This window comes from Athene noctua, chromosome 21, assembly GCF_965140245.1.
Source record: "Athene noctua chromosome 21, bAthNoc1.hap1.1, whole genome shotgun sequence".
Taxonomy (NCBI): domain Eukaryota; kingdom Metazoa; phylum Chordata; class Aves; order Strigiformes; family Strigidae; genus Athene; species Athene noctua.
In genome coordinates this window covers 4853704-4868709 of record NC_134057.1, presented here as the reverse complement: position 1 = coordinate 4868709, position 15006 = coordinate 4853704, and the positions used below count along the sequence as shown (strand labels likewise).

Genomic DNA, 15006 nt, shown 5'->3' with positions numbered 1-15006 from the left:
CTGCCTGGGACCCTCGCCTCTCCCTGCAAACCCTGCTGGCTTTGCTTACTCTGGCAGAGCCGGAGCGATGGGACAGAAGGGGAGCTGTGAGGTGGAGGTGGTCCCAAAGCGAGAGATGCAGCAAGGCGAGGAGGTACAAGGTGGGGGTTTGTGGAGAGATGCCCAAATCATGGATTGCAGCTCAGTGCTCCATTCCCCCCCTCTCAAATTAGACACCCTGGTCCTGGTCCTTGCTGGAAGGGGCATTGTTTTCTGCAGGGGGACATGCCTCGGGGAAAAAAATGAACTGCTGGAGATGGTGGCTTAGCCCACAAGACATGGCTGTAGCACTAGGCTCCTGCCTTGTAATCACCCATGCGAGTCCAAAACAAACCATAAATCAATCTCTACAGCTTACCTCCCTTAAGGACTCTGACAGCAACATCCTCCCGCTGCCAGCACGCCTGCAGCATCCAACCCAAAAACAGGTTGGAGGGAGGCTCACGGGCATCCCCACACTGCTGCCGCTGCTCGAGCTGGACCCGAATCCCTGCAGATGCTAAACCCAGCAGGAACTGTTGAGTGATGAACATGAGAGAAGAGAGCAGATTGTTTCTTTTTTTTTTTTTATTATTAGACTAGGAAATATAATTTATTGCATAAAAATTAATTTGTTACAATAGGAATGCTAAACTTTATTTACAGTTCTTTAGTTTACAGAATAAACAGATGCGGTTTTAGAGGATGCCACCAGGCCCATCCCCTGGACATATAAATATGGAAACAGATTGTGGAGCAAGAGACGGACACTGCCAGCATGACACAGATCACAGGTTTGCCTTTGACAAAATGCCTGACTGGAGGAATCCCCAGAAGGGGGCTCCTGGGAGCTGGCACCCATGGGAGATAGGCGCAGCTGCTCAGAGGACTGGCGTTGGGGGCAAACTGTGCCCTCCCTGCTGTCCTGCTCCCAACACAGGTTCCCTGGTCTGAAAAACGGGGAGAACTTCCCCAAACACGCACCTCAGCGGATCCAGGTGGCTGCTGCACGCCAAAAGGAAGGTGAAGATGAAGGCGGACAGCTGGGGATGGGGGCAGAGGGACCCGCAGGCGGGACAGATGGATGGACGGATGGACAAGCGCACATGCCGGCGCAGCGATCCATGAACCAGAGAGCAAGAATAAGAGCGAGAGATTCAGACGCGACCCGAAAGAAGAGCATCTCATCTCACCTCACGGAGAGCACCGCAGCACTGAGAAAGGAGCCCTATAAAATGCCAGCAGCCGGTTTGATCCATCAATTCATTTCTTTCCTAATTTGTTTACTCTCCCTCAGCTCAGAGATGGGGTCAGATGAGAAATCAGATGCTCGAATGCAACCTAAACGATGGATTAAAACCCTTCCTACGTGACACAGGAGCTCACCCAGCAGAAGTCTTCCCATCCGGCACAAAAGAAAAAGATCCCCTCTCTCCCATAGCCTTGAAACCCAGCAAGAAATGACCCCGAAACACAACAGGGAGTGGCTCTATGCATTCAATCACTGCTTCAAGAGATGCCAAGAGGAATCATACCCATGCCTGAGCAATACTGAAATCTCCCACGGAGCCGCCCTGAGAAGGCGATGCTCTCGCTCGTGGCAGGGCTCCCTGAGTTTGCTCCGGTCCCCAGCAGGCTGCAGGATGCTGCAGGCACCCCGTGACACCGGGCCAGGGCTCTGCAGTCAGGACACTGCGCATCGCAGCCCGAAGCAGGACCTGCTCTCAGACCCTGCTCTTAATACTTCTACTGATGGAGGATCCACAGCCTTGCCATGTGATCTACTCTAATCCTGAGCTTACCATCCCCTTCCTATTTACTTTTTTAAAAAACAAATTTCTAAGATACAGCACTCCGAGTAACTATTTCTACCTGCAGGCAATCTAAATTTTTACCTTCATTGAGACACCGTATCTTTTGTGAGGAACCTCGTTCCTGCCTACCTCATGATTACTTTCCATTCATCCCACAACTGCTCCATCATTATAAAAAGTCTATTACAGGGAAAAAAAAGGCGCTGCAATGAGAGGACAGAAACCCAATCACCGCTTACGATGCCGTCTCTTGTGTGAAATTGCTCAACCTTGGCTTGCAACTTGGAGATACTGAGGTCTCCCTCCCCACACCCTCACTGAAATACTGGATCAAAAACTGTCTGTGAGCGCATGGACCTGAGACCGACGTGATCTGTGAGGGGCCGCATCCTGGCCCGCCAGTGCTCTGCTCTCCCCGGACCCCTCCACAAGCTGCTCATCACCTCCCTCTGAACCCCGAGCCCAGGTTTGGGGTGCTCACTGCAAAATCCTGGTGGGTTTAAAACATCCCCCCTTTGGCCTGTGGATCAGTAGGTTGGTGCAGGACTGAAATCTTTGGTTTGTACTGAAGTTATGTAAATGAAGGCGTAGTCATCCTAAAAAGCTCCCCCAAATGATGCCAGGGAAGAATTCATTAAAAATACCCATATCTGGATGCATTTCCTCCCCTGAACCCTAAATGCAGGGCGGCACCTTGCAGGTGGAGAGGGAGCCCTCACTCCGCCGGGCACTGCTGCCAGGGAAAGGGGAGCTCGCAAGGAAAAAATCTTGGAGAGGGCCTCAGCTGGCCCTGAAGCAGAGGGGCGTAGAGGCACTTCACCCTACGGACTCCCCGGGGGTCCCAGGACATGTAAACACATGGACCGCACGCTTTTCCCTACAAAAGTGTGTTCATTTAAATCTCTCTCTCTCTGCCACCCTGACCAAAGCAACGCTCTTGCTCTCACGCACAAGAAGAAATTATAAATCTTTTTTTTTTTTCTTTTTTTTTTCTTTTTTAAAAAGGATTCATCCAAAGATCTGGATAATAAATTATTTGCGTTTCCTAAGAAACTTTTTTTTTCCTTTTTTCTTTCTTATTTGCCTTGTTAAGCTGTCTGAAGCTTTTGACAGAAGCCATTCGTCTAGATTGTACTCGTCTCTTCAACGCAGAAATGCTATTAAAGGAGGAGAAGAACCGGATGGGAACCCAAACAAAGGAGAAGGAAAGCCCCCATCCTGACTGGAGAAGCCCTAATTCCTCCCCACACTACAACTGCCACCCTGGGGACAGCTGGGGGAGGAGGAGGAGGAGGAGGGGAAGGAGGAAGAGGAATGCTGTGTAACACTTGAATTGCTTGTAAACGCTGAGGACGGGTCTCTAAGGCTGACAGTGATGTGGGGAGGGAGGGAGAAGCAACGGCCTTGGCCCTTCCTCACCCAGCTGCTGCCCGGGGATGGATATACCTCCCCCCACCGCCAGGGAAGGGTCACCCCCCTCGCCTCCCATTTCATCCTCCTGGCCCACCAGCCATGGGAAGCATCATCAGCAGTCCCCCTCCGTGGCCATGACCACCAGCATCTCACTCTTGCCCATCTCTTCTAAGGCACTGGCCAGGGTGTTGAGATCACCGTCGTCTTGGTGCTCGGCTTCCCATAAGTCCAGGAGCACCCCAGTGGGGCTGGCTTTGGTGGCAAAGTAGTTCAGATACCTGTGAAAGGGAAACAGAGGGGAGGTCCAGCTTGGTGGGGTGCCCTTTGGGGACGGAAGGAGGGAGGATGCTGGAGCAGCAAACCTGTTTGCAACATGTACCCCGATGGAAATGCCATAACGCAAATGCCAAAGCCCTCGAGACATCGTCTTCAATTTTTATACAGAGATGGCGTTCATGCAAAAGCAACGCGAGTTTTGTTTTGCTGAAATTACCCTCCCTTCAGCCCTCGGAGGTGAACCCAGGCAGGAACAGCAGAAGCATGGTCCCAGATAAATAAGGGCCTGTTCAAAGTGACAAGAGACCCAGGACTGTGGTGCAGACAGATGCATGGATATTGATGGGTGTAACTGTGCATAGCTATATCCATATTTACAGGCAGACCTATACAGCTGGGCACAACCTAGCCAGATGCCTGCAGCAGGGAGGGAGCACAGAGCAAACCCCCCCCGCCCAGGCACGGGAGAGGAAAGCAAAGCCCAGGGAGACCCACCGGTCCATGGAAAGCTTCTGGGCGAGAAGTCTCCAGTCGTTTCCCCTGGAGTTGGGAGCATCCAGGCTGTTGCAGATCTTCTGCCGGATGGAGAGGGGGATTTTGAAGGCGTAGGGTCCCAGCTGGGTGGTGGTGGCACCGCTGTGGTGGGAGCGGAGGGTGTCGAAGGAGCTGGCGTGCTGCAAGAGGAAGGATGGGGCGAGATATTGCAGCACAGGGTGTCTCCTGAGCGTGTCCCCTTGCTGTCCCCTCACCTCCCCACTGCTCACCTCTCCCAGCGTGATATGGAGCTGAAAGATCTGCCCTTCCCCTTCTACCTGCCGGACGCAGATCTTGCAGGTGAGCTCGGTGGAGGCCTGGCTGTACCTCTCCAGTGTGAAGGTGCAGTGCAGGGCTCGCTGGCTGCCACTCCAGATGTGATAGAAGGGGATTTCCTGCGGACCACCACCAAAGCATGGGCTCAGCGAAGGCTCCAGCAGCTCCCTTGGGAGATCCCACCTCCTCCAGCCACCCCACCAGGACGAGACAGGACAGAGGGACCCCACAGACAGCATCCCACCAGGGAAGATCAGAAAACTGGTCCCCTTTCCTCCTCCATCCACCTTTGGGAGACAACTCCAGAGGCAAGACCAGGGCACCCACAACCCTGGGGTGTCTGGCTGAAGATGGTGTCCCCAGTCCAGGACCCCGTCTGGCCCCGCCTCAGCTCCTCACCTGGTACTTGGCCAGCAGCTTGCTCCTCCAGAGTGCGTGGGGGATGTCATGGATAGAAAGACGCAGGTTGTGGTAGCTGTCCTTGAAGGGCAAGGGCTTGGGCTCCTCCAGCAGGTACCCACCCAGCGTCCGCTCCAGCTCCAGCACCTCCTACGGGCAGCAGGACAGGCAGTGTCAGACCCAGGAGGAAAGCAGGGCTTGCTCCTCTCCCCGTTCCAGACCCAAAGCCAGGCACATTCCTCCCACAAGGAGCCAGCAGCAGCAACAAGACTGCAGGGAATCCTCTGCAGGAGAGCAGCCTTTTCCACCTCAACAGTCGCTCTCCAAGAACTTGCCAACTCATCTCACACACCAGCTCCACTTTAATTTTTAACACGTGAGCATCCATATATGCCTCTGTACTCCTCAGACAATACAAAGGTCCAACATGAAGGTCAGGCACTCTCTCAAAGAGTGCCACCCTATCTGTTTTTAACACCATCCCACTATTAAACCATCAGCTCTTAGGAGAAAAACACAATTCAGGAGCCAGAGCGCTGCCTACATCTCCACCTAGAGGCACTACAGCAATCTTGACGCCACAGGACAAGTCACAGGGAATTTAACAGCTACAGCACTGGTGGGGGTCCAGGTAATCAAAACATCAAAACTCAAGCTTCCCGTGCTGTGCTTGATGTTATCTATGTCACAAAACCCTCCCAATGAGGGGAGAAACACGTCTCTGTGGAGGAATAACAGGATCTATACAAAACCAAGTCAAATCACAGCAGCGTTTTCTGCATGGGAGAGAGAAACCCACCCAGCAGCAGCAAAATCTCTCATGCAATGTCTGCAGAAAGGGGGCCCAGTATAGGAGATAAGAAACACCCTCCCTGTTTCCTTTGGAGAGCATGAGGAAGGACAGGGAGAGCCATAAACATGCTTATTATTTCCCTTTGGTCACTTTGCAGGCAGTTGCATCAGGTTGTCTGCTCCCTGGGGCCAGGCCATCCAGAGAGGCAGCAGGCAGCATCTTGCCACCAGAGCAAGCAGCTTTGGGAAGCAGTTGTAAGGCAATGTTACCTTCAGAGCATCTGGCGTGTCCTCCAAGCAGTAGACCTTGAGGCTGTACTCCAGGGAGGTGCAAACGGTGGGGGCAAAGATCGCCAGCTGGAGCCTCTTGATGGCTGACCTGGAGTAGGACTCTCCCACAAAGACGTAGGTGCCAAGCTGGTCTAGCAAAATGTGGCAGGACTTGGCTTCCAGCTGGCAGTAGCAGGGAGTGTTGAGGGTCTCCTCATCCAGGGTCACAACTTCCTACAGGGAACCAAGGTTGGGGGTCAGCCCATCATCTAGGGGGGTTTGAGAGGGGCTGTGTCCCACAACACTCTTGGCCTTCTCTGGCTGCAGGGACTGGGTTCCCACCTTACCTCCCAGTTTCCCTGGTGGGACTGTGTTTTCAGCTGGTAAATCCAATCTGAGGAGCCGACATCGGCACAGTGGGGAATGGTCAGGACGACAGGGCGGCACAGGAGCAAGCCGGTGGGTCCGCAGGTCACCGCTGGGCTCAGCACCGTCTGCGTGCCTTCGGAGGGCAGGCTGGGGAGGGGAGATGGGACACCGGTTGAAAAGAAAGCCTCACGGCGGCCAACAGAGAGCAGAAGTGCGGGCGGCGCGGTGTGACTTACAGGACGCTCTCAGCCTTGTTGAGGACCAGGTACATCTCGTAGAACTTCCCCTGGGGGATGGCCCCGTGGGGCACCAGCAGGCTCACCCCTAGCACAGCACACACAGGCATTGGTCACAAAACGAGGGAGAAGCCACCAGGGAGAAACCACCCCTCCACCCCGTCTGGCAAGCCCAAGGACAGCAGCGAGCTAGGGCAGCCCAGTGCACCCCAGGAGAAACATCTCCAGATGTTCCTCAGCTGCACTGCTTGCAGGGAGGAGCCAGGCCACTCTATTAGGAAGCAAAACCACAGGCTGGATCTTTTTGCAAGGCACTGGCCCTGGATCGATGGCAAGGCCAGCCAGGGAAGTCTCACGAGGCTGGGACCTCCAGCCTGAGAAGCCTGGTTTGGGAATGGCTCCCTGCCTTCCTCCCCTGAGCCAGCTTTGGGATAGCAAATCCTGCTCACGGACCTGCTAGGACAAGAGCAACTCCCTGATCACTCAGTAGCCAAACACAACTTCCTCCCCAGCCCGGGGCTTACCGGTGCCTGGGATGGTGAGCCTTCCCCCCAGGTAGCCAAACGTGCCACTGGCGCTGTTGCCATGCTCCCGTGGCAAGCTGAGGAGATGCTGTGAGCCCAGGGCTTTGCTCCGCAGGTTTGCAAAGGGGCTGTCCCTGGTGCTGTCCCCCGGGTAGGTGCCGGTGGCGGGGACCCCTCCGAGCAGGTCTGTCCCGTCATGGAGCCCCGAGGAGGAGGAGGCGGTGGAGGAGTTGTACACCTTGATCTTGAGGTTGGGGAGGGGGTCGAGCAGGGGGGAGTTGGTCATGGGGATCTTGTCGGAGGAGTCCTGCAGGGCGTACATGGGGCCACGGTACACCCCCGCGCTGGCCGTCAGGTCCGGCTGCATCGAGGGGTGCAGCAGCTGAGGGTTGTCTGTGGGAGGAGGAAACACAGATGGGGTGAAGATGACAGTGGAAACAAGGGGATGTAAAAGCACTGCTTGACTGGAAGAGATGGCCATGAAAAGCCCTCGTCACCTGGCAAGGGATGGAGGACGTGCAGGAGGTCCAACAGCTACAGCACTGGGTTACATCTGTCCACCTTCCACCAGGCACTGGGAAGGGAACTGCTCAGCATCATGACTAAGCGAGGAGCAGCATCCTACAGTAAATCTCCACTGCATCTGCTTTGCAGATGCTCTGCCCTGATTCCCACCATCAACACATGACCACCTCCATAGCATCCTCCGCCTACAAAAATCAGAATATACCCCTAGAAAATTGAAGCTGGGGGTCTACCAGGAACCCGTCCCCTACTGTGATTTGCAGCCTGACTTCCTTTCTGCCTGGACTTGAGCTGGTGAGCAGGACCTGCACAGGCTATGGCTCTTACCATGCCGGGAGGTCTTGAAGTTGACAGGGTGGAAGCCTCCGGTCAGAGCAGCTGATGAGTCTGTGATGTCTGTGTCGAAATCCCGGCATCTCCTCCGGTATACCACCACCCCCACAGCCATGAGGATGACAATGAAGACGAAAACGGCCACCACCAGCCCAGCATACAGGGCCACATCACCTGTGGCCTCCAGCACTGTGAAGGATTAAAGAAATGGAGATGAAAACGGGAGCACCAGAAATGCATGTCAAGACCCACCAGTGCTCCCCAACCATACTGCTAACTCGAGACATAGGCACGAAGGGGAAGATGTGTACTGGGCCTGCTGGAAAGGCTGTGGAAGGAGGATAGAGGGTGTTTTCTAAGAGTGGTCCAGAAGTCAGAGTGAAGCCAGAGACTGAGCTGGTGGTTAACACCTCAGACCTTTGGAGGACACCTTGCCATGGCTTGTGCCAACTTTATTTCAGCACCAGAAAGCCCAGAAACATTAGGCTTGCGCACCTCAGATTCATGAAGCTATCAACCCTCACATCCTAACAGAGACAACCCAGAGAAGTAAATGTAACGCCTATCCATGCATCTCACATATATGTACCTGAGATATCTAACCATACAGAAAGAGTGTCACTGCACTTATATGGACACCCTTCAGCTTCCCCATCTACCCTTCCCCTGCCACAAGGCTCTCGACCTTTAAAAGCCTGCTATATCTGCCCAGGAAGGAGAGGCAGAGCATGGTAAATCCTCCAGCAGCAGGAGCTGAGGACGCTCAGCCCACCCTTCTCTCCTTTCTCCCTTGATGCTCACCCATGTCTCTTGGTTTCTAAGCTTTTGTGCTGGAGTGAAGCCCTGTCCTAAGCTCAGTGGTCTGCACCACGGCAGGACTATGCCACTTCTGACAGGTGTCACCTCATCCCCAAGTCCCCCCACTCTGACAAATGGGAACCCTGATGCACCCCCGGGACCCCCAACTTGAGGAAGGGAGTCCTCATCGTCAGGTGACAATGCCTGGAGTAGCTTTGGTGGTGCGACACTGGCTGCATTGTGTTACACCCAAGAACTACAGACAGCAAAAGGGGGATGGGAGTGGGGGTGCAAAAGCGGGTCATATTTATAGCTTCAAGCAGAGTACGTGATCTAATGTACAGAGGAGATCTGGGGTGGTCTTTAATTGCTCCCTCTTCCCACTCTGCCCTGCCCCAGCTGCCGAGGAGCCCTAACATGGATGCAACAGAACAAAACCAGAGCAATGCCTCGCAAAGAAACAAAATGGCCATGAAATGAGCACTTACGGTGGCTTTTGGGTTCGCTTAGAACTCTTTTATCTGTTAGGAAAAAAAAGTTAGAAAACAAAAGGTGAAGGTGGCGATGGTGCAATGGGGATGAGATGAGATGAGACAAAAGGGGGGGGAGGGGGGGGAGGGGGGAAGCCAGCCGGGTTGCACGAGGAGCCACAGCGTGGTGGGAAGGGATGGGAAAGCAGCATCGCTCCCCGGGGCATGCAGAAAGCCACCTAGAAGCACGGTGCTGAGGGTGTCCCTAGGCCTGGCCAGCCCCCGGGCCACATGTCCCCAGGTAACAGGACTCTGGGCATTTCTGGCTGTGGCAGAGTTAAAGGGGACAGTGGTGTCACACGGCAGCAGGTGGCAGCACCAGCCATCACTGTGCCCACTCACTGTGTTAGCAGCACCACTGTAATTATTACTGGTTTTTTTTCCCTATCTGCTGCTCCAGGGCTCCTACCGAGCAATGACCCAGATCAGATGATTTCATGGTGGGGGCTGAGAAACCACCCCTGGCTTGCCCCCACTAACCACAACCAGCCTTATTTCAGCAGAGACCCCAAACCTAGTGCTGCTTCAGAAGGGTTAGTAGGACATTTAGATCCAAAACTCCTCAAGCCTTTCTTTCTGTCGGGTGAGAACTAGCTTTGGAAAGGGTGAGTCTGGATAGAAAACCTTGCTAAAGACACAATTTAAACATCAGGTGACAGCAGCACCGCCAACTCGAAGGTGCAGCCAACAACAGCGCGGCCAAGCGCATGGCACCGTGGCTGCTGGAATCCTCTCCGGCACGGGGCCCTGCCCTGCCCGCCTGCCCGCCTGCCCGCCTACTCACTCTGCAGGCAGAGCCCGTCGGTGCAGTTTTTGGAGTCGAGCAGCACTCCGCTGCAGTCCTTGCCGCCGTTGCGGGGGGCCGGGGCGGCGCACTCGCGGCTGCGCCAGTGGGTGCACTCGGTGCTGCACGCCGACCACTTGCTCCACTCCGTCCACGCGCCGTCCACTGTGGGCCACCAAACACAGGCATGTTGGTACACCCCTCGGCACAGCCTCGGGGCTCGATCCCCAGTGCCAGGATGCCTCCGGCAGCAGAAAGGTGCCCATGCTCATCTCAGGGCTTCCAGAGACCTTTGAGGAGCGTTATCCCAGTAAACCCAGCCCTGTTGTGTCTCTGCAGACATCTCCAGCTCTTTCAGCTCTTGGCAGACTGAAAGATGCTTCAGACTGACTGGTCTCCTGAACCTCTGTCTCCTTGGGGAGCACCAGGAGCACAGTTGGATCGTGGAGGAAGGAGGAAGATCTCTGAACCTGTCTTACCTGGGCAGAGGGTGGTGCAGGTGATTTTCTGGAAAGGCTGCCCATCACAGAAGGAGCCGCCGTTCAGCGGTGCGGGGTTGGTGCACGTCCGGGTGCGCTTCTGCCAGCCCCGGCCGCAGCGGTTGTTGCAAGGAGACCACTCGGACCAGGTGGACCAGCCACCGTTCACTGCAAGAGGAGATGGACAGCGTTAACACATCCATGGAGCCTATTGCAGCAGAGACTGGAGCTAAGCCTAAGGTTCACCAGGTCCTCTGGCCTTACATCTTCTGTGACACCCTGAACAGCTCACCCTCACAAAAAGCAAATCATTAAGACTACTCGTGTCGCACATCCCATGCACAGGATGCTCAAGCTTGCTTTAGTCCTTTTTCTACTTTGCAAATACTTTTGCACCTGGCCACAGCAGATCTTTGGTTTCATAGCAAAGTTCAGCCAAATGCAGCTTTTCAGCTGCTTTGAGAGTCAAAGCAATCCATGTGGGTCCAACCTCCACCCAGCTTCATACCCAACCGAGGAGGCTTACCAACACCTACACCTAATAACCTCTCCTAGTAGCCTGTGCAAGCTAGCAGAAGTTTATGTTTTGCAAACATTGGCTATTACCCAACTGAATGCAATGCCCTGGTGGGGTTCACTCCTACCACTCCCATAAAGTGCCTGTACACCCCCTTGGCTTGGAGACATGGCCGGCAGCAAAGGTCCCCTCCCCAAGAGCAAGGGCTGGTACCGTAGACGATGACGGCAGCTGTGGTGCTCCGGCGCTTGGCCACGATGTTCTTGGCCATGCAGGTGTAATTAGCAGTGTCCAAGAGCCGGGCCTGCTTGATGATGAGGTTGTGATCGATGGTGATGAGGAAGTTGGTGTCCTGGGTGGGATCGATGACATCCTCGTTCCTCAGCCACTCCACCTGGCAATGAAGAGGAAGGGAAGGGTAAGGACGGTGACTAAGCTGAACAAGAACTGAACACTCAGCCAGGAAAAGCTCGCCATGGGTTTCAGTGGAAATGCCCATCCCACGTGCTCCACATCATGAGGGTCATCAAGTGCCCCAAAGCTAAGCTAGGACACAAGTGCTTAACTAGGCTATTTGGGTGGGGCGTGAGTAGATACCGTCATTGAGAGTGGGTGTGGGCACAAGCAAGGAAAAACATCAGGTTGGAGGGGCCAAATTCACCAGCTCTGATAAGAGGGAAAAACCCCTTGGACCAGCCTATGACCTGCCCCAAAGCCCTCCCCACCTCCTTCACAGACACCACCCATGTCCTCAGCACCACAACCATTGACTGGCCAACCTTGCCTCTGACTGTATTTATTTCTCCTCAAAAGCTGGGCCAAACCAGGCCTGAACAGGACACATTACTGCTGTTTTGGTCAAGGATGGGACATGCTACCACTAGTGCACCACTCCCAGGGGCTGACGGAGCTGTGGGCAAGGAAAGCACTGCTACCGTGCTAGGAAAACCCATCTGTATTGACTAACCCCATGCTTGGTTCTCACTTGTGACTGCTCCCGTTCACACAAGTCATTGGGTCCTTGTTAGAACTTCCCTCTAATGGGTTAATGGCACATCAGGAAGTGTGGGAGAGGTGGGTTGAGCAGGTGCTGAGGTTACATGTGTTATTAGATGTCAGAATAACAGATCCATTGCCCAAAATAAACAATTCTGATGAATAATGAAAGCTGACGCTCTCGGCACAAGGCCATCCATCACAGCTGCAAGCCATCTGCAAGCACATGCCCCATCTCTCCCTGGGACCGGAGGGGACACCCCACCAGGTAGTTCTTTGGGCTGCTGAGCTGCTCACCTCAGCCTGCGGCACCCCCTCGGGCGGGCGGCACTGCAGCAGGACCTCGTGCTCCAGCGGGACCTCCTTACCCAGCGGCTCCTGGTCAAAGTTCTTCCGTAGGTCTGGGAGGGAAAGGAAAACCCAGGGGTTACCAGCCCTCTGCAGAAACAGGGCAACCTGCAAAACCTTGGTGCGGAGAGAGCATCGCCTCGGCACCAGGGGCCCACGAGTAGGAAAATCCCTCTGGCATAGCACAGCTAGAGCAAAACATGTCCTGGGAGGAAGGAGCAGAATAAGCGTCTTTTCCAGGATGGATTGGGGACAGCACGTGGTGCTCGAGGACGATGCCCTTCCTCCTTCATGTGCTTGCAAGCTTATACCCCCCTTCCTCTCTTTTCCTTCTGGGGCTAAGCCTCAACTTAACCACTGTTGCTTCAACCCTCCCGTTTCTTTCTCCCTCTGCACTCTGCACCAGGACCCTTCTTTGCTGAAGGGAGGGAAATGAGATTTGCACAACAGCTTGGCTCCCATGGCAGCACTGAAGCAAATCCCCAAATTTCAGGGCTACGGAGGCTTGTTGCTTGGCTCTGCCCCAGTCAGTCCTGGCTGACCCATGTCCCCAGACTTGCTGGAAACCCAGCCATCGCATTTCAGTGCTGAAATGGCCCCTGATGTAAAGGCAGACTTGCCCAGCAAGGGACTGGTCAGTATTTTGGGGAAGGGGGAGATGCCCAGCAGAGCCCCTAGGGACGTGGGGGACATGGCAAGGTAGCAGTGAGGAGCCTTGAAAGGAGCAGAAGCATCACTAGATGGTGCTGCAATCCTCTGCTACAGCACCCAGCCCTCTGTGGCTGCGGCTCCTGCTTGTACAGGGCAGCAGCAAACCCTCGGTTCAGTTCATCTCATCTGCTTGGCTCCAAGAAACACCAAACCCTTGGCTGGGGCCGGACAAAAGAGCTCCCTCAGTAGCCAGCTCTGTGTCTCAACATTTTTCCTGTTCAGACTAAATCCTTCATCAGTGTAGCTGATTCACCATCCACCTCTGTTTTGGATATCGTGTCGGATTATTAGCCCTCTAATAGCAGAATCTGTTTATGACTGGGGAAGCCTGGCCATTCTCCTATAGCTTTGCGATCTCATTTGCTAAGAGAGCAAATTCAGCTGGGTAACAGCCTGATTAACTCATCCTTAATCAGGCTGACACCCACAAACAGCAGCTTAGAGAAGTGACATATGACAGCAGGGACTCCAGGGACACAGACTCGCTGATTCAGGCAAAGTGTGCAAGGTGCTAACCGCTGGGTTATTAATGATAATAAAGCACTGGGAAGAGCTGAGCACGCTGATGGGCAATGCGGTATTAACCCAGGTGATGCCACAGCCTCTCACCCAGGCAGGTAGGGACGATGCCTGCTCAGAAGCAAAGCTGGAGCCAGGATGGGGATCTAAGATCAAGGGCCATCCAGTAAGGATGGGTCATCTACAACGGATTAAAAACCGCTGCTTTCAACAGGGAGCCAACTTCTGGAGACTGCCAACCCCACTCAGCTGCACCCAATATGTCCTGGGGGTCCCAGGAAGCCGAGGATGAACAGCCTTAGCCGTTATTTCAGCTGATGTTGGTGCCAGAAGCAGCACTCGCCTGTCTTGAAATCGTTGCTTTTTCAGCCTGGGATCCACGGTCACACCTCAGGCTTTGCAAACCATTTAGAAGTCGGTGGGTTGTACCCTCTGGAAATCTTTTGGGGCCCCCAAAGTGGAATAGAAGGTGGAAGAAACATTCATTGAAATGAAACAAGGACTGATGTGGTGTAGGTGGGTGCAGGCAGCTCTTGCAGAGGGGCAGGGAGCATCACCAGAGGGGTCACATCTGAGCAATCACTCCGCGTACCGGGCACTTACATGCTATGCGGACGTACGCCCGGCGGCTCTTCGTGGTGCCCGCGGAGCTCCAGGCCACGCACTGGCACCAGTAATCTTCTAAACCGAAGAGCTCCTCAACCTGCTGCCGGGAGACCTCAATCTGCACCTCCCGCACCAGCATCCCTGGAAGGGGACAGAGGGATGGCATCAGCTCGGCAGGAGCACCCGGGAGGAGGGAAACTGAGGCAGCACCCAAGAGGAGGGCTGCTGAGTGCACCAAGCTCAAGGATGGAGGCAGCGGGTTAGAGTCAGCTCAGAGGCATCTGAGTTTCACACCTCTGCAAATCAGGGAGACTGTTCCCTCTGGAGAGGGACCTGGAGCTGAAGCCAGGGCAATGGCTCATGTGGAGACGATTTTTCTGCCTTTCTGCGCCCCCCCCACCCCGTCTGGCTGGGCAGGACCTGGACCTCTTGAACATTTCAAGAGGCATCACCCACCTCCAACAGTCCTCTATCCCAGCACCAACGTCCCCATCCCTGCCCAGACCCACTGGCTTTGAGGGATGCCTCCAAGGCTTTGCTGTGGGAAGAAACTATCTCTGTCAGATGCTGTTCAAATACAAATATAACAAGACAAATAAAAGATATTAAGGAAATCATCCAAGGATGATGGCATTTCATGCCCAATGACCCCAGAAAGGGTTACATGCCTCCATCAACCCCCCAACACCCCCATGAAGTCTACCAGGACACCCTGGCTGTGACAGGGGTGCAGTGACAAAGGTGACACCACCACCACGTCCAGGACATGGTCCCCTGGACTGCAGGATGCTGAGTCTCTCCTGAAGCATCAACTCCTTGATACGTGGCCACTGCTGAGAACAGGTTTCCTTATTTTCAGCAATACCTGCGCTTTTCTTTCAGATTCTCTTTATAAAAAGGCCTCAAGTTCAAGGCAATAGAGCACTGCATGCTGCCCAG

The 15006-nt window shown here is 54.4% G+C and overlaps 1 protein-coding gene across 3 annotated transcripts in view; it reads right to left on the bottom strand.

The window, feature by feature from the left end:
- Positions 1-571: 571 nt before the first annotated feature.
- The window catches only part of UNC5B (unc-5 netrin receptor B), a 56278-nt gene continuing 41843 nt past the window's right edge, over positions 572-15006 (bottom strand). Inside the window, exons 3-17 of one of the 3 annotated variants that reach the window (XM_074924243.1) lie at positions 14065-14208; positions 12181-12284; positions 11101-11281; positions 10371-10538; positions 9892-10056; positions 9066-9098; positions 7774-7968; positions 6922-7314; positions 6398-6485; positions 6140-6308; positions 5793-6026; positions 4731-4880; positions 4271-4450; positions 4017-4195; positions 572-3523 (exon numbers count right to left, since the gene is read on the bottom strand). In XM_074924243.1, the coding sequence (XP_074780344.1) occupies positions 3358-3523; positions 4017-4195; positions 4271-4450; positions 4731-4880; positions 5793-6026; positions 6140-6308; positions 6398-6485; positions 6922-7314; positions 7774-7968; positions 9066-9098; positions 9892-10056; positions 10371-10538; positions 11101-11281; positions 12181-12284; positions 14065-14208 (2549 nt within the window). In that variant the 3' untranslated portion in view covers positions 572-3357. The remainder of the gene's footprint in view (positions 3524-4016; positions 4196-4270; positions 4451-4730; positions 4881-5792; positions 6027-6139; positions 6309-6397; positions 6486-6921; positions 7315-7773; positions 7969-9065; positions 9099-9891; positions 10057-10370; positions 10539-11100; positions 11282-12180; positions 12285-14064; positions 14209-15006) is intronic. The other 2 variants (XM_074924242.1, XM_074924244.1) reach the window with 2 other exon arrangements.